Source organism: Dermacentor variabilis, chromosome 5, assembly GCF_050947875.1.
Source record: "Dermacentor variabilis isolate Ectoservices chromosome 5, ASM5094787v1, whole genome shotgun sequence".
NCBI lineage: Eukaryota > Metazoa > Arthropoda > Arachnida > Ixodida > Ixodidae > Dermacentor > Dermacentor variabilis.
In genome coordinates, this window is record NC_134572.1 from 46766289 (window position 1) to 46790799 (window position 24511).

Here is a 24511-nt window from a genome sequence, read left to right on the forward strand (position 1 = left end):
GCTCGGAAACTGCAAGCTATAGCTGTGAGCCAACGCTACCTTATTCCCTACAGATTTATTTATTTTTATTTATTTATGCAATAGTGTCAATCCCGTCAGGGATCATAACAGAAAGGGCATTCAAAAAAGTACTCACATGCAAACATGACAGCGATAGACGGTTCAAAAACACACATTATTACGTTGAATAAACTTATACATCGGCAGGAGTAAAAAAATATACAATGAGGTTCATGCTGCAAGGTCGTAACAAAGTGATACAGACAATAAACAAAATAATTACTGAGATGTAAGTAGATCGTTTTCAACAAGCGTGATAAAGGCAGTTAGTGATGAACTATTAACAAGCTCACGTTCAAAGCGTTCCAATCGCGTATAGTCTGCGGAAAGAATGAATACCTGAAAGTGTCAGTACGGAATGCAAACTCGTTTAGTGTGTGCGTGTGTGCGTGTGTGTGTGTGTGGGGGGGGGTTTATTACGTGCTTTCCTCGTTTGAGATTTCGTTATGTATTGTGAGGTATCCAGACTTAATTGATTGTTTATGAGTTGGTAAATGGTTTTAAGGCGCGCTAATTTTGCTCTGTTTTGAAGGGTTAGCATCCCGGCCTCTTTGAGTAGTTCTGTCGGTGAGTCTGCTAGCCTATGTTTCTTAAAAGTGTATCTGAGCGCCTTTCTCTGAACACTAAGTTTTTTAATCAGCTTGTTAGTGAAAGGAAACCAAACGACATTTGCATACTCTAGTACCGGTCTGACAAGTGTTTTATATGCTAGCAGCTTTATATCAGATGGTACTAGTCTGAGGCGTCTATTAACGAAAAATAACTATTTCAATGTGGTTGCCGTGACTTTGTTAGCGTGAGCATCCCATCTGAAGTCAGAGGTTAGTAATATTCTTAAGTATTTGTATTCTCAGACGGAAGCAAGATGAATGATGCTTAGTGTATACTGAAAGAGTGATCTATGTTTCTTCCTGGTTACCTATAATAGAACAGATTTGTTAACATTGATAGTCATCTGCCAATCTCCGCACCACTTGGTTACTGATGCTATGGCGTTATTTAAAGCTATATGATCGATGACAAAGTTAATTTCCTGATATAGTACGCAGTCATCGGCAAAAAGTCTAATGTTTTTAAAAATGCTAGCAGGAAGGTCGTTTATAAAAATTAGGAATAACACTAGGGCTAAGACGCCTCCTTGTGGTACACCTGATGTGACGTCGGCTGTTACGGATTTCTCGTCGTTAATTTGGGCAAACTGAGTACGGTTAGTGAGGTAATCAATAATCCAGTCTAAGATTGGGCTAGTTCCTAAAGTTAGTTCAAACTTCCTAGTAAGTTTTGGTTGTGACACATGGTCGAAGGCTTTCGAAAAATCTAAGAAAATGAGGTGAAATTGTTTCTGGTGATCAATAGAGGTGGTTACGTCATGCACGAGTTCAATTAGTTTAGTAACGGTAGAAAGTCCCTTACGAAAGCCATGCTGGAAAGGTGTTAGAATTTGGTTATCATCTAGATAGGTATTTATGTGGTTTAAGATGATGTGCTCAAGTAGCTTGCATATTGTGCTGGTTAGTGAGATTGGTCTGAAGTTTGAAGGATCTGATTTGCTGCCTGATTTACCTATTGGTGTTATTTTAGCTGTTTTCCATTCTTTAGGAAGGGTGCAGGACGGCAAGAATTTGTTATAGAGTATTAAGAAAAACTTCGCAATCCACTCGGCATACCTGCGCAGAAATGTTTTAGAAATGTTATCAGGCCCCGGTCCTTTTTTAGTGCCTAAATTTAGTAGAAGGTTTAAAACTCCAGCTTCGGTCACAGTAAGGGGCCCTAGTTACTTGCCGGTGCAGGGGCTATTGCGGGTTGCATTTCCATCGTCTGCAGTGAAACTGTAACAAAAGTAGTTATTCAGTGTGCTTGCAGTATTTCGGTTTTCCTTCGAGGACGGATGACTTTCATTATCCACTTTAGGATTTAAGTAGCGCCAGAACTTTTGGGGAGAATCTCTTACGAAATTTGTTAGCGTATTTGAAAAATAGAAAGCTTATTTTAGATTTTAAATCGTTAATGGCTAATTTTAATTTTTCGTCTGTTCCTTTTTATGGGTGGCGTCGTTGCGTTTTTTTTTTTTTTTTCAGTCGTCGGACCTTCCGCTTGGCATGAATTACAGTTCGAGTAATCCATGGATTATTCTTTCGCGTTATTTTAGTCTTGGTAGGAACGAAATTAGTAATGCAATACGATAAAATATTTTTAAACCTACGCCATAGGGCTTCCATATCGGTATTAGTGTCATCTAAGAGTTGACGGAACAATGATGGCTCTTCAGATGTGTCAAGTATGCTAGTGTCATCAGCTCGGCTGTAGTGAGGATATGTTATGTTATTTTTGATCGGGAAGAGGGTGTAGTGTAATGAAACGGGACAGAACACATTATTAGTTTGTGGTCAGGCAGGCCTTCTAGTACTTCTACGTTCGCATCATGATAAGGGAAATGATTGCTCAGGAACACTAAATCTGAATGGTTGTTACAGCTAGTTCCTTGTACGCGGGTAGGTTCTGTTACGATCTGCGTGAGGTTGAAAGAAAGCATTATATCGAAAACAACTTCCGCGCAAGGTGAATTATGTTGCAGTGTACTCCAGTCGATGTCAGGAAGATTGAAGTCCCCTAGCAGTATTTGTCTGGCGCCCTTAACATGACGTTGCATGTAAGTACACAATGATTGAAATATGTCTGAATCATAACAAGGACTGAGATAAACGCCTCCAACAAAGATAGCGCTACTAGAAAAACAAATTACAAAAATCGCTTCCACTCCGTCAACTTCAGGCATTGTAACGAAAGGGACTTCATCTTTTATTAACAAAGCCACGCCTCCACCACCTGTTGGCCGGTCCTTAGGAACTATAGCGTAGTTCGGAGGAATTATTTCAAAATTGTTAATATCTTTTGTTAGCCAGGTTTCCGTAATGGCTAGGAAATCCGGCTCGAAACCCACGAAGCCCACCCACTCACTCAAGGTAACCGAGCTTGTTGACAATGCTACGCGCATTTATTTTCATGAAAGTTATTTGGGACGTTGCGGACGGCGCGGGCGTAGGATTCGTGCTTCTGTGTCCTGGATTTTTTGTTAGGTTTAAAGCACGTGTAACAGGGCACATGTCTTTCTTTTTTTTTTTTTTTCATTGTCCCAAAAATATAGTTCCCCGTTTATCTTTAGTTTGTCATAAAACAGAGACACATTATCGCCGGAATCTTTATTGGTTTGCCGTATTTCCGTAAGTTTCTTCTGATGTGGCGAACGCGGGTTGAAATATCTTCACTGATGGTAAACGCAGTCCCCTTTAGTTTGTGACAATTTCGCAAAATATTCGCTTTGTCCCTGACATCTAGAAGCTTCAGTATTATTGGTCTTGTTTTGTTTTTGTTTTTTTCCGGTCTACCTAATCTGTGGATGCGTTCGATCGCGACTTCGTCCAATTTCAAGGAACCTTTGACAACCTTTTTATTCACAGAGCACTCCAGCGACTCACATAACGTAGACTATGAGATTCGACCTTCTCGAGCGATTCTCGAGGTCATCTAGCCTTAATTCCAAGGATGACACCACCTGCTGAATATTAGTGACCTGTTTCGTAGGCGAGGAAAGGTTGTCTTCAAGGAAAGTTAAGCGTTCTAATTTGTTGTCGATTGATGTTAACCGTTCTTCCTTTATTGCTTTTATGTCCTCTGCAGTCTGTTGTAGCTGTCGTGAAAGTTCCGCAATATCGGGTCTGGGTTTAGTTTCAACATCACCGGCAAGCAATAGCAACTTTGTTATGTACACTACGTCAGACACTGTACCGAGAAGTACCGCAAGGCAAGGCAGCACGACAAGACAACGCTCGCTAGAGCGAAAGCATTTTCCAAAACGCTTTCTTACCTGCACGAGGAAGACAAGCGGATTATTCATCTGTGAGCAAGCCCAGCTGCCGTGCCCTTTGGGTTGTGATGTCTCGTCGACAGCTTTTATAGTCCAGGAGGCCCGCAGCGCCACTACGCACGACTGGAATACTGCACTGTTGCTGCCGCTAGGAGTTGACGACGGTACGCCACGGAACCCATCCGAAGATTGCAGTATCGGAGACGCCGAAGAACTGTCATTCTGGCGCAGAAGCACATAGGCGACTCGGAAGTGCTGACATGGTTGTTGGTTTCCCGCCGGTATCACCAGCAGGCTGGCGATGAACTGCACGAAGAAGACAAGCCGATTATTCATCTGTGCGCAAGCCCAGCTGCCGTGACCTGTGGCTCAAAATTTTTTAGCACATATCCATTATGATGGCACCTTTAGATATGGAACATTGACTTTAACTTCTTGCCCTTTTGTAACTTGTGCTTCACTCGAGCACTTCATGCGACCACAGTCGCTTTCATTCACCTTGGTTCTCGTTCGTGAGTGTATCACACAGGGATGCTAGATGCAATAGCCTCACACATCGTAGGGCGCACCAAAACGGGTGATCGTGAGGCTCTGCTCGGTGTTCACGAGGCACGTCGCTTGCGCCTTGGTGGAGCAATTGCTCGTAGTGTCTGTTTTGCGAGTGCGCCAAGCTTCCTTTGTTCATTCCTCGGCGCATAATTAAAATTATTACCTGGAGCCGACTACAGCCCTTGTAAAGTTATCACTCAAAATATTCAGCTAACAAAGGTCACATGAAAGACGGGAAGTATACAAGCGCTTGTGATCGCCGCCTTTCCTGTATCCGGGGTTCGTGTCGCCTTCTTTGCTCTTCAGGCAATGATGAACTACGCCGAATGAACTCTGTTCATGCTAAATAATTTGTGCTTATCTTCATTCATAGTATATTGATTTGCAAGCACGTGTTTTGCCTATCGCTAGCCCCGCAGCGTGTAACTTCCGCCTAGCTCAAGTATGTCCAACATTAATAGTCCTGCGGTGTAGCATTGTCAGACGGGGAGTGGCAAATATTGTTTTGCACCTGGCGCGGCTTGCACGAACATTTACTAACGAAAATAATAACAAATTTAAGAACGCGTTCTTAAACATTCCATAGACAACGCCTAGTCCGCACAAGAACGCGTTCTTAAATGCGTTATTATTTTCCTTATTAAATATTTGTACAAGCTGCCCGTGGTGTTCTTTCTACCGTTGAGAGCGACCGGAACAGTTTTATTATTTTTTTCATTTCAGCCGCCGGTTACGGTCTCCTCACGGTGCTCATTGCATTCCTCGCCGGCAGCCTGCCTTCCATCCTCTCGGTGAGACCACCTTTAGACGCCTATATACAAATACCGTGGATTAATTATTGACGCTATTTAAACGCAATTGGACTCTTATTTAGCGCTGAAACACGTTCAAGCGCAAGCGTTCAAGTGTTCTTTGTTGCTCTTATTGAATGTTCTTCGGTACGCCCGAACAGCAACGCCAAAGCTATAGAGCTGCGCTCATCAAGCTTCTTTTGTAATCGCGGGAATTAAGCCTACGACAGCTTCAACTCGACACGCCGATAACCGATGATTGATTCAGCACTACACTAAGAAAGAGCTGGCGTCGACTCGAAGATCTTTCTTCACTTCCCCGAGTGCACTGCACAGGTGCCTCTCGACTAAAGCAGACGATGCGATTCGGCAACCCTGCTCCGCCATTCATAAGGAGTCGCTTGAGAAATGCACCGTCATCCCTACATTCGAGTCGACGCTGATAGTGCGCGGTTACAAGAAAGAAAACAAGAGAAAAGGCAGGAACGTCAACCAGACGGGCATACGGTTTGCTTTCCTGCACTGGTAGTAAGAGAAAGGGGCAATAGAAAGAGCAGAAGTGGGAAAGAGTGAACCTTGCACTCAAGCTAGACGCACAGCAGGGGGGGGGGGGGGGGTTGTATTCTATTAGAGTCCACCTAGTGGACTGTCCATTTCGGCCGCTGCTGATTGGATGCAGCTGTACGAGCGAGGAGTATACGAGTGGCCCTAGCCAGTCAGGAACGGCCGAAATGGACTATTACAGAATACCTCCTCAGGACTACAAACCATCACGGAGGCTGGTGCCCTCAAAAAAATGCAGTAGCACACGAATATCCTTCTGTTCCAGCGACGGATGTGGCCGGGGTCCAAGGTTGCAACCTTGGCCATATCAGTCGCTGGCATATATTTCTGGAACACAGGGTTCACATGCACAGCTGTCTTTCAGGTAACTCAGGACATTCTCCTTATCGGTCCACCACTTAGCGCTTTTCGTCCGCACTTTTGGTCCGTTTGTCAAAGTGATGATGGATCATCAGCCAGCCATTTTCACTCCGACGCCACTCTGCTGCTATTGATATAAATCCAGATCCCGCCGCGCTTCTATTGCTCTAAATTTATTCCCGTCATGCTGGCAATTTTCTAGAGGACGCAAGTAGACAGAAGCTTCACTGGCCTTTACCCCGCATATCCGAACATAGTCTACCTTGTAAGGCAACTACTCTGCCTTACCGGGCTACTGCAATTAAGGAAACCCCACAGAAAAAGTTATAAAAGAAGAGAATTCCTACCTAGACTTCAGGCCCCTGTAGCATAAGTAGCGTGAAAGCGTAGCGCTAGATCTCGACACCCTTTCCAACGGTTACAGAAGAGTGCTAGTTCGAGACGTGTTTCGGAGCGTGCGCTATTGTACGGAAGGCGCCCCTGCTCTCTGAAAAACTCCTTCCATCGATTCGATTACGCCGCTCAGAATCTCCTACATAACAAACGGCCAGGATGCTTTCAGCCGTAACGCACGTAAGCACGAAGCTCCTAGTTTCAATAGGCGGATACACAAGGAGTGCTTAGTGCGATTTTTTTAAGTACATTTTTCGACGCTGTTGGCGTCTTTCCAAGATAAGATAACCTCACAGAGGGAGAGCCCAGGCTTTCTGTTGTGTACAAAGGGCTGTTCCATGCCACACCTTGAAGAGCCTCAGAGGGCGACCTGGCCGCTAAACAAAAGCAACAGGTGTTCTGGTAATCAGGTCAGCGCCTCGGCATGTTCGTTTCTTCGTTGCGCAGCTAAAACGAGGTTATTTTGATAAAGCAAATCCAGTGCACTCGATTCCGTGGGTACACGAGGACTGTTATCTAGGAAATACTGACCATTCGGTAGCTCAAGTTCAGAACGGAGTTGACCTGAGCGGCTTTGGAGAGCTTGTGCGAACGCTGCCTTCACGCGTGTCCGGCGACAGCTATATGTGAAACATACGTTCTTTCAACAACGGCGTCAACAACTCCTTCATGTCCGCGTGCAGTACTTGTTCATTTTTGTGCTCTGATGTCTTTTTTGTGTCGTTTTACTCGCGCGTGTCTGCTGTGTTGAATCACTCACTAGCTCCTATGCGCTTTTGTTTTATTATGTTGCTTTTTGCATTGTAACTTTATTATTCATGAGTGAATGAATGAACTTTATTTCTCGTCCCAGCGAGGGGAGACTGGGACTAAAGGCACGAACGGTCTTACAGATGTCTCAGCTCTATGTATACGCTTACAATAGCAGTGGTAATCAATACAAATGAATACATATAAAACGCACGTACATATCACACAAGAGAATAGAATTTCATTGACAAGAATGATTGCGACATTTGTTCATTGGAATAGGTAAGCCACGTAAAACATTAGCACAAATGCTATATATATGAACTTTTTGTTAGGTCATACATGCATAAACATACAGATGTAAAAGAAACAAAACATCAATAATTAGTGAAGGCAAATGTGATCGGCCAGTAATAATGTACTAAGCTCTCTTATGAAAGAGCTTTCTGAAGCGGTAAAATTTAAGTTCTTCTTACTTGTTTAATATTTCTGTCTATTGATATATGAATCCAGAAGTACATGTTGCTGGGATAGTCGGTTCATCGCTGGGTAGACCATAAGTATGATCGTTTATGCACAAACAAGGAAGGGTGGAAGGGAACAAGGAAGATTAAAAAGGGAATATTAAAGGTAATTAGCGTAATTACGCTAATCATTCAATTGAACATTTCGATTTCTCGTAGAAGTAATGGCCGCCACATCGAGTAATTTAAATCAAGGATTAGAAATGCTCCATCTGCCATAGGCGACCTTTAAAAAATTTCGCGCAGCTAAAAAAAGAATACCGTGTATTCTGTCTGCAAGAAGGAGGGAGTAGCGCTGTAATAATGGAGCTATTTCAAGGTCTACAAAACAGCCATGGTAACTACAACATATACGAAGGATTCGCTTTTGTAAACCATAACTTGTTGTAGTTTGTTTTTGAAGTTGTTTCCCAAACCAAGAGCCCGCAAACCCCATTCACAATAACTTTATAATGCCTGCTTGTTGGCTAATACCCTGCAATTTTAAGTGTCATTGCTTGGAAACATGGGCAACTTCTAGCAATTTGAGCGATGAAGCTGATCATGTGACCCACTGCGCTGTAGCTTGTTGGGAATAGAATTGTCACGATGGCATTCATCAGTGCAATCGCACGGCGTTACTGGTTCAGCATGCATTATTTTAAACAATTAAATCTGCCGTCAAATAAGAGAGATAGAGAGAGAGACTATGTTGCAGAGGCAGGGAGAATTAACCAGAGGTATTTCTGGTTGGCTACCGGTTGGTTACCCTACACAGGGAAAGGGACAAGTGCAAATAAAGTGAAAGCGAAAGGACCAAAAATAAAGTAGACCACGTGCACAATCCAGCGGTAGCAATTTGGTTGCAGCAGCGTTCTCATTCTTTTATGTATGTCCGTGAACCTCAGGAACCTCAGCAACGCAGATGTAGCCTTCAGCGCAGATTTCTATTGGGAGCACTAGCCTAGAACATTTTGTTCTGATAGTGCACGATTGTACACCCTATCGAGAACTGCTCACATCTTTTCTCAACACTAAAGCGCGGGCAGACCCAAAGGATGTGTGTGAATGTCTCCTCACAGCTGCATGTGTCACATGTAGAGCTGTAGACCATTCCACTTGAGAAAGGCATATGAGTTAGTGAATGCGACATCAGTTGGCGAATGCAGGACAGCTATATCAAAGGTTATGAGACAGCGAAAATTGCGTTTAGCCCACCACCGCAGCGATACCAGAGCAGATAAAATTCTAGACGTTATGTCACCTGCATCGTAACAGTTGTTACTGTGCTTGTATCTATTGACCTGCGTGATTGTGTCAAGAGACGGGCTCATCCCGAGTGATTACTTTTTAATACCTAGGCCACTTTTGTCACGACTGGATCCTTCGGAGGTGCCTCTGGGGCCACATTCTTCGTCGGTCTGCTAGTTCCATGGTGCGGAAGCCGGGTGAGTAATTTGGGCATGCACGTCGTTTCTGGTGCGCTCAGTATCCTTGTGCGCAACAACGTGTTACTTCTAATAGAACTTGGAGTCAGTTGTTGCTCAATAAAACTAAAGTGAAGTCAAAATAGGTACCCAGCAGAGCTCTTTAGCAACATCGCGCCTCGTATTCAGCACTAACCCGCCGCGGTGGCTCAGAGGTTATGGCATTCAGCTGCTGAATACGAGGTCGCGGGTTCGATCCCCCGCCGCAGAGGCCGCATTTGGATGGAAGTGAAATATAAAAACGCTCACGTACTTATGTTTACACAAAAATTAGAGAACACCAGTAGGTCAGAAATAATGGAATTAATTCGGGATCCTACATTACGCCTTCTGTCATAGACCAAGAGTTGCATTTGGGGCGTTAAATACTTTCAAACGCTGCGCAGCACCTTGCTACACGCATTTCTGTTGTGCACTTGCATTCCCTGGACGACATTCTTTGGCGAATCCTCCTGCTTGAAAGTGTCAGCGCCACGCCCACTCCACTTTACTTTCCCTATATTTTCGCCTAGGAATTGCCTGACAGTGAATGATCGAGCTTCCTAGCTGGCAGCATAGGTTCACCTGAACACTTTGGTTGCTTGGAAGAGGAATACGATTCCATCATGCTGTTGCTTCGAAAACCATTCGGTGATGCAGGTTCCAAGTATCTTTCACAACGGGTGAGAATGAGCTGGAAATATGCAGCATTAATTTTACCGAAATAGCTCGTAAAGGTTCGACCACAGTATCTACGCGCCATAAAGTTGTCGGCACAACGGGGCAAAGTACAATGCAGGAAGAAAAAAATGGCCAAAAGAAAACTTCGCTGACCCGTACCAGTGCAGATGGAACCCACAGCAATGCGCCTAGATCTAGCTGAGAGCCGAATGCGCCAACCACCGAGCAATCGCTGTTCTTTTGTAGGGGCCGCATTCAGCAAAACGCTAATAGTCAATACAACGTGCACTTGCTCCTACACCTTATTGCCCAAACTGCGCGCTTGAAACGTTGTACGTTCCCGTGGTTGCATGACAATGATCACTGCTGTGACGTTACTACGGCTACGGCAGCGTCGTAAGTAGACGTGGAAGGTACCTAAAACCAATCTTACATTTGCGAAAAGCAATGAAACTTTATTCTAGAGAGGCGCGTGTAGGATGCGGCATGTGTACTTGTCCTTCTTTAAACGGCTGACGAAGGGCTATTACAAGCGCGCAGGATAACACAATACGATTTAGAATACGAATGAAATAGTATTTTCGATTCGTATCCATTTGAGAATTCACTATTCGAAGTTCTCGAATATTTCTTTCGGTTTAGCGTTATTACTTAAGGACAACAACGGTTTTGCCGTCTGCAGAGAAATAGACTGGTGCAAATGGAGATTCGTCTGAATTATTTTAGTGCAAGAAAATTGCAGTCATGTAGACGATCCGGTTTCTGAACAAGCACATGGAGGAGGTCACTTATGGACTATAGTTACTAGCCGTTGAGTAAGCATGAATCGCATTAGGCAGCCAACGAATTCGCTGTCTATTTATACAAAGCAATCTAGTATTTGGTCAATCTCATCATGTATGGGTTCCTACAAAACGAGCACTACTCTGCTACATGCATCTGGGACATACTGTTCATTTATTTTTCATTAATGTCATTGTCATCGTGTACCAGTGTAATACTAGTTTCCTTCGTTTCTCACTTAAAGTATTGTCAGTTGACCGATGATCCAGTTGTTAGTTATATTACATGTATCAAATAATGTAAACAACCTCTTTTAGCCGAACAAACTCCACGCAACTTTTCATTTCACTCTTAGAAACTGGGAATATTCGATATTTTCTCGAATGTTCATATGTTATTTAAAAATTTCGCTATTCGAATACCCCTGTAAAATACCGTAGCTACAGGCGCAGTAAGCAATTAAACAAGGTTTTCCGTTTTCTCCAGAGTACAATCTCATGACATTGTGACCCACTTCTACATATCCTGTTGAAATCGTTTCGCTGGACTCAAAACAAACTTGCAATTCTTTCATTGTCACGTACCACCTGTCACTGACAACATAGCACTCTGCAAAAGATGTCGGAATCTTCCGTCAGAATTTTTAGTAGCGTCAGGAAGCTAAAGATAGTTGCAGCCGCCTTATGAAAATTAGCGATGTTAGAGAGACAACTCCCTTGCCCAGACCTCCACAATCGCCATGGCGCCCTCTGCGCTTTGTTACAAGAACATAAAGGAACAAAAACTGATTCGATGCATGATAAATAACTATCCAATGAGACAACGGAGAGCGGATGCGAAGTGGGTCAAGAAAGCAGCAAGCAAGCTCGTAAATCGTACGCAAACAATTGTAGCAGCAAACGTGTAATCGGTGTAATCGGTATAATCGTAACGACGACTGCGGTTACGCGTGTGACCTGCCTGACAGGTTATGTGTTGTCTCATTGTGAAACACTGTGACGCAGTCGTCCCAGTGCCGCCCCATTTTGACTGAACTCAGACTCCCTTACTCGCGTCAACAAAACGAAGATTCGCAAATTTGCGTCCGGCGTGATTTTTTTGTTCGGGTTACTGCCGCAGGTTGTTTTGCTGTCCATGGTCACGGGCATGGGACTGTCCTTTTGGGTGGCCATCGGAAGCATGCTGTATCCTAAAAAACCTGTGGCTGCCCTCACTACGCTCGAGGAGTGCACGTTCAACTACACTCTTAGGCTGCCCCCTCATCGGACTTACTACTCCGGGTGAGATCAGCTGACCCGTGTCATGGTCTGATAGCTTTCATATGTTTCCATTTCATCCATTCGTAGACTGACAATAATAATGTCGTTGTAATTATCAGATATATATATATATATATATATATATATATATATATATATATATATATATATATATATATATATCTATATAGTTGCAAGGAAATGATGGGAAGATAACTAAACTTAGCCGCCCAGTTGGCTACTCTGCACGTAGGAAAGGGAATAAGAGAGCGAGAGAGAGAAAGCAAGAATCGAGATTGATTACGTATGCTAAATAAGGTGCAGTGTGTTCGGAGCAGGGCACCGAAATATGTTGATTTAGGTACTGCTGAAAGGATCGTGGGGCTTGCTGAGTTTATGAGGGGCGATGCTTGGCTCCCAGCTTTGTTAGCCAGCTTTGGCAAAAGTTGGATTGTTCGGTCTGCTTCCAACTACACTGGGAAGTCTGACGTTGTTCGTCAGACACCGCAGTGTTGCGTCACATCGTGGGAGATTAGGCGGTAACAACGATCGTAATAACGGAAACGGATTGTGTAACTGACGATTACAGTTCTGCAGATTATTCGAGCAAGCCAATTTCATAATGCGTGCCAAACGGAGAAGCTCTCCTGCGGTGCGTCCACTCTCGGCAGTAGTGTAAAGAGTCGCTGCACCACGGCACTGGCAGCATGGGTTGCGTCAGCAGCTAGGTGGTTTACCAGCGGTGTCGCAATGAGCAGCGCCTGAAAAGCTGTCAAGTCCTCTATCAGCAGCGCGATGGGAAATTTCTTAATTTGGCGCAAACTTCGTACACTCCGAATGGCTGGCTTAGAATCGCAGGATATTGCAAAAGTATGCTATTTCTGTCCATTCGCAATGGAATTTTTGTTCCGTATATTCCACTGTGCCGGACCCCGCCATTACGTGCGAAATTCTCAATTTGGCAGCGATATGTCGAGATGCAACAACAAAAGCTCCCGTAGTACTTCCCGACGCCGAACCGTTTACGTGTACATACGTTATATCAGCATAGAAAGCCATGTGAGCACATTCCTATCATTTCGTTACTTCTAATCAATCTAGTCAATTTCTAGTCTATTCATAGTCAATCAATCGCAAAAGGGCTCGCTTGCGCAACATCTGCGCATTAATGCGTTTGTTTGCCATCGATAGCTATGCTCAACATGCACTTCATGGCGCCACCATCTACACTGACGCAAATCGGAGGTTATAGTGTACCATAGAAACTTCCTTGCCAACGACCTCACTGCAGCAAAATGCGAGGAAAGGACAGGTGAGCGCATACTTATCACTTAATTATTTGTAGTCACCATGCGTGGTTGCGGCGATAAAGCACCAGGGACCGAATTCGCAAAGCTTTTCATTCGTAATCGGCCTTTCCCATCTTCCGGCCGCCTTCGCTAATATGTCTAGCACCATATAGTTGCCTGGAATTCACCTTTACGAACAATACCAGTACAGAAAAGGGCTCACAAGTACTAGATACGAACTTCTTTTGCTGAGCACGATGCAGATCTAAAACAAAACCTGGATATCATGTTTCAGCCTTCGTCGCGTATAATGCCCGAACCAGTGACGCTAACCATTGGCAAAATTTGAGCAGTACGTTACACCAGCTTTCTGCGACCACTTACTCCGCCGGCGTTAAGCAAGCTGCGCGTTTGCAAACGGATTACGGCAAGGCACAGCGTAGAAAGTACCTAATAAGCGCGTAATATGAGCATAAGCCGAAAGAACACACATGCGCGTACGGTGAATTCTCACCTCGGTCTTCGCTATCGGGCATCTTAAATCATAATCCCCGGCAGAGGACTTTCCACCCTATCTAAACGGAGCCTATACTCGAACTTTAATCCTGTGTCTGGCCCTTTCCGCTCTCATCCTAGAGTGAATCACCAAAGCGACCGTCACCCCTATCGATGGAGTTGATCACCACATTGCTGAAGTATCACACTAGCGAAACTACGGTCTCTCCAACTGCTCTCCTACTATCAATGATGGGTTCATCTCTCCCTCTTTTCGCGTTCGAACAGGCGTTCCCCACGTGTCGCCCGGTGAGATAGCACACTGATCTAGATTTTCTTTAAAACAGGGCGCATTCACAGCACCGCCTCCTCCCTTCCCCAATTTATATTAGAACTGTCTTTTGTTTTGGCTTGTGTTTACAGGGGCATATACGAGTTGTACCACGTGTCCTACATGTGGATTCCCGTCATCAGCTTCCTCACCACTTTCCTCGTAGCGGTCGTTGTTACGCTACTCTGTGGTGAGTGCCTCTGTCCCGCTGATATCTGGTAGTACGAACGCAAAGAAAAATACCATGGTAATAATCTTTAATAACAATTGTGGTGACTGTTTGCAGCAGATACCACTTATAGGCCCTCGAAGATATAAATAATTTCGAAAATGGGCATTTTTTTTTTTTTAGTCAGGAGCCAGCTCCGTAACACCATGCCAAGAACAAATATATCAGAATTATGTTAAGCTGCGTATGGTAGTGCATGTAAAGCAGATACAAATATCCGTTTCCAGTGCAATGAAGTAGTTGCTTCGTTTACTTTAGTTCTGTAGAACAAGTGTCCTCAAGTTACTCACACACGTACTTAACATCGTTGCACAGTAAAAAAATTGTTATAAGTCACTTTGTCTTCCCGCAGGTCTCAATAACTCAAATGATGTTGATCCAAGCTTAATAGCACCGTTCGTGAGGAAGCTGTACCTCAGGACGAGCGCCAAAGAGCACAAGGAACAAAAAATTGGTCTTACGAAACCGGAGGTATGTATATCCACAAGATCCTTTAACACAAGTCAAATATCTCGTTAGCAAACACAGAAAAGTGATATCTTTGACGCGTTCATTCTCCTTTTGCAACAAAGTCTACAGAACTACAGAAAAGACTGAATCAGTCACGCTTCAACGCTTTAATTGTGCCAGTCACGAAATCCTGTATAGCAACATGTTCTAGTGACCTCTTCAACGCCATTGTCCTACTCCGAATTATCGCGATCCGAATGCGCAGAGGACGCCTGATAAGCCCATTTACTTTCGATGTGAACGTGTCGGACACACATCGACGAAGTCCTTGGATATAGCCTTCTCGAACAATCTTCTCCGGCTTCGTCTATCCACCCCGAAGTCTGCACCAGGTGCCAACCCAAGCTGAACCAGAAACTTCTGCCCAGAACACTACGACCGCCGCCCAGGGCAGCCACTCGCCCTCACCATGACGCCGACCTTATCGTTCATCTCCACTACGCCGTTCCACGCGTCCTATACTCCCGGCGTTTTCCTTCGGGAATCTGACGACCGCAGCTCCTGGGTGTAACGCTGCTATTACGACCTGCCCTCAAATTCCTCTGTTGACGCTCCCAACCAATCAGAACCTGACCGACGTTGAAGTGGCCTATTACAGCCTACCTGTTACAGATTTGGTCGACACCGGCGCCTATATTTCTGTTATAAGCTATCACCTCCGTCAGCAGTTGAAGAAAGTTATGACGCCTAACCCATCACGCATCGTACTTGTGGTCGACTGTGGTGCGTTTCCCGTAGCATAGAGGTGACCACACGTGTTAGTGTTGCCGGCCGCCAAAATTGTTTTGTTCACCGTCCTCACCCGCTGTTTCCATGAAGTCATCTTCGGTCTTGACCTTTTATCCCCCACTCCGCCTTCGTATACTATTCCGCTGGTACTGTACAGATTGACTTACCAAGTGTAACTGATCCACCCGGACCAGTCCAGGGTCGGCTCTCTTCTGCTGAGCCCGTCTGTTTGCCGCCGCAGGCCGTGGCTTGCGTTGCTGCTGCGCCTTCTCCACTAGTACCCGACGGTCATTATGAGCTCGCCCCCATCACTGCCGTTCTGATGATGCACAGTGCTGGTTTTCCACACACTGTTATAACTTCACATGACAATCATGACTGCCTTCATGTGGTGAATTTCAGACTGTGCTCACAAGCACTCTCACAGGACATTTCCCTCGCTATGCTGACGCCCTCCTACGACTACGTCATCTCGGCCTTGTCTCCACCTAGTCTTGCTCGCTCACACACCGCCGATGGGATGTCGTCTTCGCCAGATCAGTTGACCTGAACAAAATTATCGCTCCATACCTATCACCCCCATCACCAAGCTTACGAACTATTTTGCCTCCACTTCTCTGATCGGGACGTCTATGACTTTTGTGATCATCCTCTGGGTCAGACCTGCCCTGTCAAGCACCGGATAAACTTTGACGATGTCCATCCCATCCACCGACGGCCATACCGGGTGCCTTCAGCTGAGCGCCACGTCATTCAAACGGAGGTCGACAAGATGCTCCCCAAAGATATAATCGAGTCATCCTGCAGCCCTTGGACTTCTGTGGTTCTTGTTAAAAAGGAACGCGACAGTTCGAGATTTTGCGAGGACTACCGGCAACTTAGAAAGATCACACACAAAAAAAGAAACAGTACCCGCTCCCACGCAATGACGCCGCCCTGGATTGCCTTCACGGTGCCAAGTATTTTTCTTCTGCTAGAGTACTAGCAGATCGCCGTTGATGACATGGACCATGAGAAGACAGCTTTTGTTACCCCTGATGGCCTCAGTTTAAAGTAGTGCCCATTGGCTTATGCAACGCCTCGGCCACCTTCGCACGCATGATGGGCGCGCCCACTTACATGGTTTTAAATGGTCAATTTGCCTGTGTTATCTTGATGGCGTCATTGTATTTTCACCGACATTTGAAACACATCCCGACCGGCTTTCCTCTATCCCTTCTGTGTTTCGCAAAACCACCCTGCTGGTTAATTTATCCAAATGCCTCTTCAGACGTCAACAACTTACAGTGTTCGATCGTGTCGTCGACTTAACCGGTGTTCGCCCCGACCCTGACACAGTTCGAACCGCGCAGAATTTCCCCACTCCGATTTGCACAAAGGAAGTTCATAGCTTTCTGGGACTGCGCTCGTACTTCCGTCGTTTTGTTAACAATTTCGCGGAAATCGATTCCCCTCTCACAAACTTGCCGAAAGAAAAGGCGTCTCGGTTTCTTTCCTTCTTTCTTCTTGTGCTGCACAGGCTGCCACCTTCTCTACCCTCATCACGCTGCTCAATACACCGCCTATCCGTCTGGCTACTTTCGACATCTCCGCTCCAACAGAACTATGCACCGATGCCAGCGGCCACGTAATCGGCGCTCTTTTGGTCCAGCATCAGAATGGGTATGTCCGTCTTATCGCCTATGCCAGCCGTCTACTTTGCCCAGCCGAACAGAACTACTCCATCACGGAACGGGAGTGTCTTGCTCTCGTTTGGGCGGTGGGAAAATTCCGTCCACACACTTTGCTGGCTTTAGTCTCTTAAGGATCCCACTAGGCGTCTTGGTCGCTGGGCACTGTGACTCTAAGGATACACCTACTACGTTTCTTATAAGTCTGGCGGATTGCACCGGGACGCTGACTGTCCCGCAATCCCGTGGATGCGGCTGAAGCCTTCGATGACACGCCTGCATATGTGCTCTCGCTCTCCGCTTTAACGTACATCTGTGATTAACAGCGCCGTGGTCGTGAGCTTATTCAGAAGCCCTGATCCGTCCCTTCGCCACTTGTTGCTTAAAGACTGCACATTATACCGCCACAACGTCCACCCGGACGCACGCGAATTGCTACTTGTCTTTCCTAGTCATCTACGTTTAAGCGTTCTCGGTCAACTCCATGATATGCCCCGACCGCTGGTCACCTTGGAGTTTCCCGGACCTACGACCGCGTTAGGCGTCGCTTCTTTTGGCCCGGTCTTTACCACTCCGTTCGTCGCAGCATATAAACCGTGCCAACGCCCAAAGAAACCACCTATGCCTCCTGTTGGCCTCCTACAGTCCTTTGACGTCCCATCTGACCTCATCTGAGTTGACCTTGACCTCCTCGGTTCTTTCTCTGCCTCTACATCTGGAAACCGATGGATTGCCGTCGCCACGGACCGCACCACCCGATACGCAATTACACGCGCTCCCCCTACCAGCTGTGCTACGGACGTCGCTGATTCCCTGCTATATAATGCCCCTCATCAACTTTTCACCGACTATGGCCGCTACTTTCTCCGGAGTGTTCGATGATCTTCCTCGCTCCTGCGCGACGAAACACAAATTTACGACGGCTTACCGCCCGCAAACAGACAGCTTGACTTTACGATTCAACAGGACGCTGACCGACATGCTTTCCTTTTACGTCTCTTCTGACCACCAAGACTTGGACATTGCGTTACCCTTCGTTACATTCGCCTACAATTCCTCCCGTCGTGATACAGATGGTTTATCACCCTTTTCTCTTCTGTTTGGCCGCGACCCAACTTTACCTTTTGACACTATCATTCCCGTTGCCATCCATTTATCACATGAATACGCCCGCGATGTCATTTTCAGAGCTGACGAGGCTCGCCACATTGCTCGCTATCGCCTTACTATATCGCAAGAGCACTAGAGGCACCGCTATTACTCCCATCGTCGCGACGCTATACCTATACCTCGGGCGCCCTTGCGCTTCTATAGACTCCGACTGAGCGTGCTGGACTCTTTGAGAATGTAGCATTTACAAACTCTTATGCCTTCCTTACTGGAACGGCTAACAGCCCCTCGTGCAACACATGCAGCTGCGATGGGCAGACACATCTGTTTGCGCGCGCTATAATGCGGAGAGGCAAGTGATGTGCAGAGTGATAGACCAATTGGACAATCGTACACTATCTGAACTGAAAGCTCTAGACCAGTGCTTCCGAATAACATCCGCGCAGAAGTCCGTATTCATGTTACTAAGATTCCTGCGGTCGACGGGGCTTCACGATAGACTTTAAGAACGCCGCCCCCTGCCGGTCTATAATATCCGCAGTTTGTTCGTGCTCGTCTCTCTCTCTCTCTCTCTCTCTCTCTCTCTCTCTGTTTATTGCCCCAACTCCTCCTCCCCCGTGCAGGGTAGCCAACCGGAACTAGTTCTTGGTAACCTCCCTCCCTGCCTTTCTTTGCATCCTTTCTCTCTCTGCTTTCCCGGTACTACGGACCCTGCCGTGTATTAACACGCTTAACAGACGTCACTTCCGACATTCTCCCGGCCGAGTCTTCCTCCCCCTTCGTTTCGCCGCCTACAGACGTTCGCGTATCCCACCTTAAACTTTAACGCTCGCCCACACCACAGCAAGCACCGTGATGTTGCTTCAGCAGCCGGAGGTTATGTCACGGCACTATTCCTCTAGAGGAGCATTAGCGCAAGCTCTTGGGCCACTTGGTGCATGATGAAATTGAAAAAAGGGGGTACCAGCAAAACACAAAGGACGCGTCGATGAAGAAGACGCTTTCGAACTGGCGCGCAATATATATATATATATATATATATATATATATATATATATATATATATATATAGAGAGAGAGAGAGAGAGAGAGAGAGAAAGAAAGAAAGAAAGAAAAAAGGGCAAGCGGCCGTAGAAAAGCAATAACAAACATTTAATTTTGACGTACCGGCTGGGGTCTGGCCTTCATCGAGTGCGATTTCAAGCACCCTGACCTCAATTTATAGATTTCCTCTGTAAAGGTGAAACATACACATACAGGGTTTATTATGAAAGTAATGCGCATGAGTCTATTATGACGCGACTATCCATGGCAGCGCGGTAAAAGCAGTCGGGTAATGTGGCAAGGGTTCTAGCCTATACATGTCCACGTTTGCGGTACATGGGATAGTGATTGAGGATCTGCAAATGCGCAAGGTCTGCACGAATCTTGTGCCGAAAGTGTTGACGGAAGGTCAGAAAGAACTTCGAGTTTTGCGCTGTCAAGAATTGTTGGATTTGATTCACAATGAGCCGGACTTTCTTAACTCTGTCGTAACCGGAGACGAATCCTGGTTGTTCGAGTACGACCCAGAATCGAAAAGGTGGAACAGCGAGTGGCACACAAAATCAGCCCCCGCCCCAAGAAAGCGCGAATAAGCAAGTCTCGCATCGAAACGATGCTCATTGTCTTCTTTGACACCCGAGGAATCGTCCATTTTAAGTTTTTACACCAGGGAGAAACTGTCAACTCAGCCGTTTACCTGGAGGTGCTCAAGAGATTGAAACGCCGGGTCGCGCGCGTGAGGGCTGACATCGAAGACACGGTCAAGCTCCACCATGACAATGCCCCCAGCCACACGTCCTTCATCGTTACCAACTTCCTGGCCCGGAGCAACACCCCGGTGGTCCCACATGCGATTTTCTTTTTTGTTTCCCCGACTGAAGAGATCGTTAAAGGAAAGCATTGGGAGACCGTAGAAAACATCCAAAAGCATGTTACAGCGTTCCTGAGAGACATTCCCGTCGAAGACTCTCAGGGTGCCTTCCAGGCGTGGCAGACACGTCTCCGCAAGTGTATTGATGTAGGGGGAGAGTATTCTGAAGAATTTTAACCATTTGTACAGGTCCGATCAATAAATATATTTTTCTCAAAAAATGCGCATGGCTTTCATAATGGACTCTGTATATACTTTCCACCACATGAGATTCATAAAAGCGAGAATTTCGCATTCTCGCTTATGTTAAAATTTAGTACTTTACAATTTTATCATTCTTTATCAACAATGCGTTCCGAATAGTTAGCAAACCCTAGCTTTTTCCCTGTGTATTTCCAACGTGCTTTAATATGTCTGCTACCTTGGCTCCCCCAGTGATCCATGGTCCTGTATTCTTGCAGGAAAATGCCACCGAGAAACCGCACAAACTACGCGAGATCTTCCGCATTTCCAATGGCCACGTGAACCTCGCCATGACCAGTGACGATGGCGCACAACACACCGCCATGTAGGAATCCAAGAAGACTTTTTTTACGGCGGCAAATTATTTCCGCCGTTTGTGTACCTGAAATTGTGAGACTTGAAAAGGCATAGGAATCTGAGAACAGCTCCACGAGTCCTGGGGGTGGGGATCGTACAAGCCAGAGATGTTATTCAAGGCTGTCATCTTGTAGACGCCAACCAAATGCGACATGGCGCGTGCCATCGCGATGACCGGGGAAGTGTACAGGTCCAACAGGACTGTTGTCACTCGCTGCGAACGATATTCGCGCGTCTGATTCGATTTCACTTCCTCGCGTCGCGTCCGGTAGACATAGAGACGTCGCGTTTTAAGCCCCACTATTCACATCGCTTTATTTCTCAGCGTAACATTTTTCTCTGAGACTTATAGGGTATTGAAAGGTTTCCGTGTCGTGATTTCTTGTTTTCTGGGTGATGATTTTACTTCTTTGCTGCCTTTTAGCATGCGTCATCATCCTCAAACTATTTCGTGCTCCATGTTTGAGATACGCAGCGTACTTTCCTGACGTAAGAGTCGCATTATTATGGTGCACTTGGTGCGCGCGCAAGAAGGGTGCTGTTACAATGAGCAATAAGCCAGCCAACATTGTCCACAGAGAACATGTTGTCCGCGATAAAATTGTAAATATGCATGTTTTCATTGTACATGACAACAATGGTTAGTGCTTCCATGCACCATGGCATTAACAGTTCGGCGTGATAGCGATTTCATGAGTGCTACTTGAAACTGGTCGGCACTTTAAAACACATGCGATATGTGACTCGCTACTCCTTTAACGGGAAAGAATTTGAGCCTAAATTGCTTGTCTTTAGCAAGTGCAAAAAAGTATGATAAATATGTATGAAGCCTGGTTGAATGACATTCTAACAGAGTTGTGTTCCATACAGCAAGGGACATCACGAGGAAGCTCAAGCCTCATTTAGTTTGTTTCTTTGCCGAGTATGTTTGTGTAGTACATTCGTCACAGGAAGTGGATGCGCTGTACAACCAACTCGCCCTTGATATTCACTTGTTTCGCCTGTGACCTTAAAGCCTAGCACAAGAAAAACACTTCCAGGAAGTCCCCCTCCCGCCCTCTGAGAACTGATCTTCCTATTTTCTCTTCACTTTTCCCTCAGGTGCAAGCTTTACCTCCGGCCTTCTGTTGAAATGAAGGTCGTTGTCCTTTGTTCTTTTCTCACCACTCTTTAGATCAGAGTGGAATTATGCTTCCATCAGAACAGAAGACGAACGCACTGACACCCGTGAACACTGAAACAGTTTCCTATATACAGTGAATTATTCGCACTGATATCAGATCGCTCAAATTCATAAGAATACCCTCTTCCAAGAAAAACTCTTAAAACCGTGCCTCACGCGGCTTTCGTGTATGCTCGGTTTATTACACACGTAATATCGACTGAACCGTTGCGTGTTTATGAACTACGTAAAGCGATATAAGGTCACAAAGTCAAGAAGGTCGGGGGTCAGCGGTTATGCATACGCATGGAAAACCGGACATGCGCGGCAGTGCGTGGAGCACCGGGACCACACGCAGTTCGCCTTTTCAAGGTGTTTCTCGATTTCGTTCTCAAAAAATAGAAAAGGTATCTAAATAATCTTAATTCCCAAGCGCAGAACATCCTTAGCTAGAGGCTGCCGCTGCTTTTCCAAACGCAGGGTGTCAGTGTCGCTCAGCTTTTCACTGCCACCGCGACATTTCACGATTCGACAGTAGCAATGATGTGCTTTTGCCTAGAGAGATATTACAGCTGTAGGAGCTGTATGTGGCTCTGGTTGATGCAAGTTTCACTTAACGAGCCCTTCCATGTCTTGTTGTGATCACGCTCAACTTCCGAAGTAGCGCAAGTCAGCGACTTTTGAAGCGCATTCCGCACTCGCTTTCGACCCAAAGTACGAAAACTGCAAGCGCCTGCCAAATGAGTTTCAAGCAGCGAAACTCCCAAAGAGTATACGACATACGACTCAGTTGCACGGTATTCGAAGATTCCTTTGAAGCCATTAGCGGCAAGTCTGCCTTTGCATAAGGGTCATATCACATGTAGCGTTCGTAACTAGAACGGCAGCAGAAATGACATAATCTCAGTGAGACGGGTGTCGTCCGCCATTTTTTTTTAGACTTCTTCGTTCTCACTTCTCCCTTAGCCCATTCCTTCGTCTTCTTTCATGCGTCCAGCGCAGACCGCTTCATCACATATGCTGCACTAACGCTTGTTATGCAAAAACAGCTAATCAAGTCGTTCGTTCACGTTTGTTACGTTAACCATTGTTTAACCACCCTCTACAATATACATTTAATTGCTTATAGAAAGTCGAGACATTCCGTAATGTGCTTTTGTAGCTTACAGTTTTTAATTATTTGCCGTCATCCAGACAGCAAAGCTACGTACAGACAAAACATAAACAAAATCTTACATGCATATGCATATTATATATATATATATATATATATATATGCATATATATCGATGAGATGGCCGCAAGGTATTTATCTCGGGCTAAGCCAACAATTCACCCAAATTACACAGGCACTAAAAACAGACAGTTAGACGAAGATACTAGCGAAGCAGAATTCAGAGCAGCTCTACAAAAGCTTAACACTACATTCGCGCCGGGATTCGACGGAATAACAAACAAGACGATCCGAGATCTCGATGATGCCTCTCTAGAACAACTTACCAAGTATATAAACGAATGCTGGCAATCCGGTACAATACCACAACGATGTAAAACGACCCAGATTATTCTAATACTTAAAGCAGGCAAGTGGCTACAATTGGAGAACCTGAGATCCATTTCACTCACATCCTGTGTGGGCAAATTCATGGAGCACGTTGTCCTAACGAGACTGAGCAACTATCTCGAGGATAACGACGTTCTCCCCCTTACAATGTTGGGCTTCCGGAGAAATTTGTCTACACAGGATGCAATGCTCCAACTTACGCATGAAATTATAGATAACACAAGTCGTAATACCAAAGCTATCCTAGGATTGGACCTAAAGAAAGATTTTGACAGTATTACCCACGAAACAATACTAAACAGAATAAATCGGCTAGGCCTAGGCCAGCGAGTATACAGTTATATACGAGGCTTCCTTACTAACAGAAAGGCACGCATTAAGATAGGAGACCTGAACTCCGAAGAACTACAGATCGGAAGCGCAGGTACGCCCCAAAGTTCAGTAATATCACCGATGCTGTTTAACCTGGCTAGCTTTTAGCTTTGCTGGCTTAACCAGCAAAGCTAAAGGAAATCGATGGCCTCAATCGTACCATCTACTCTGACGATATCGCCCTCTGGATGAGCGATGGAAACGCTGGACAGGTTGAAAGCACATTACAACGTACAATAGAAGCAGTTGAACAATACTTAGCAGGAACCGGACTGGCGTGTTCGGCAGAGAAATCTGAGCTCCTCATTTATGTACCGTCGCGACGTGGCCGAAAACCACGCAACTACGAGGAACGAAACAATCCGCAAGTTCACCTAACTACGGCAGATGGTACGCCCATACCCAAGGTTGACAAGATCAGAGTAATGGGCCTCATCATTGAAAGTAGCGGCTACAATGGAGAGACCATACGCAAATTAGACAATATAACATCTCAAATCATGCGGCTACC

The 24511-nt window shown here is 45.6% G+C and overlaps 1 protein-coding gene across 1 annotated transcript in view; it reads left to right on the forward strand.

Annotated features, from left to right (window-relative positions):
• Positions 1 to 23309, forward strand: part of LOC142582528 (sodium-coupled monocarboxylate transporter 1-like) — a 57989-nt gene extending 34680 nt beyond the window's left edge. Inside the window, exons 12-17 of the mRNA XM_075692355.1 lie at positions 5198 to 5265; positions 9197 to 9283; positions 11885 to 12045; positions 14232 to 14329; positions 14721 to 14839; positions 20764 to 23309. Coding sequence (XP_075548470.1) covers positions 5198 to 5265; positions 9197 to 9283; positions 11885 to 12045; positions 14232 to 14329; positions 14721 to 14839; positions 20764 to 20874 — 644 coding nt within the window. The 3' untranslated portion in view covers positions 20875 to 23309. The remainder of the gene's footprint in view (positions 1 to 5197; positions 5266 to 9196; positions 9284 to 11884; positions 12046 to 14231; positions 14330 to 14720; positions 14840 to 20763) is intronic.
• Positions 23310 to 24511: the final 1202 nt, after the last annotated feature.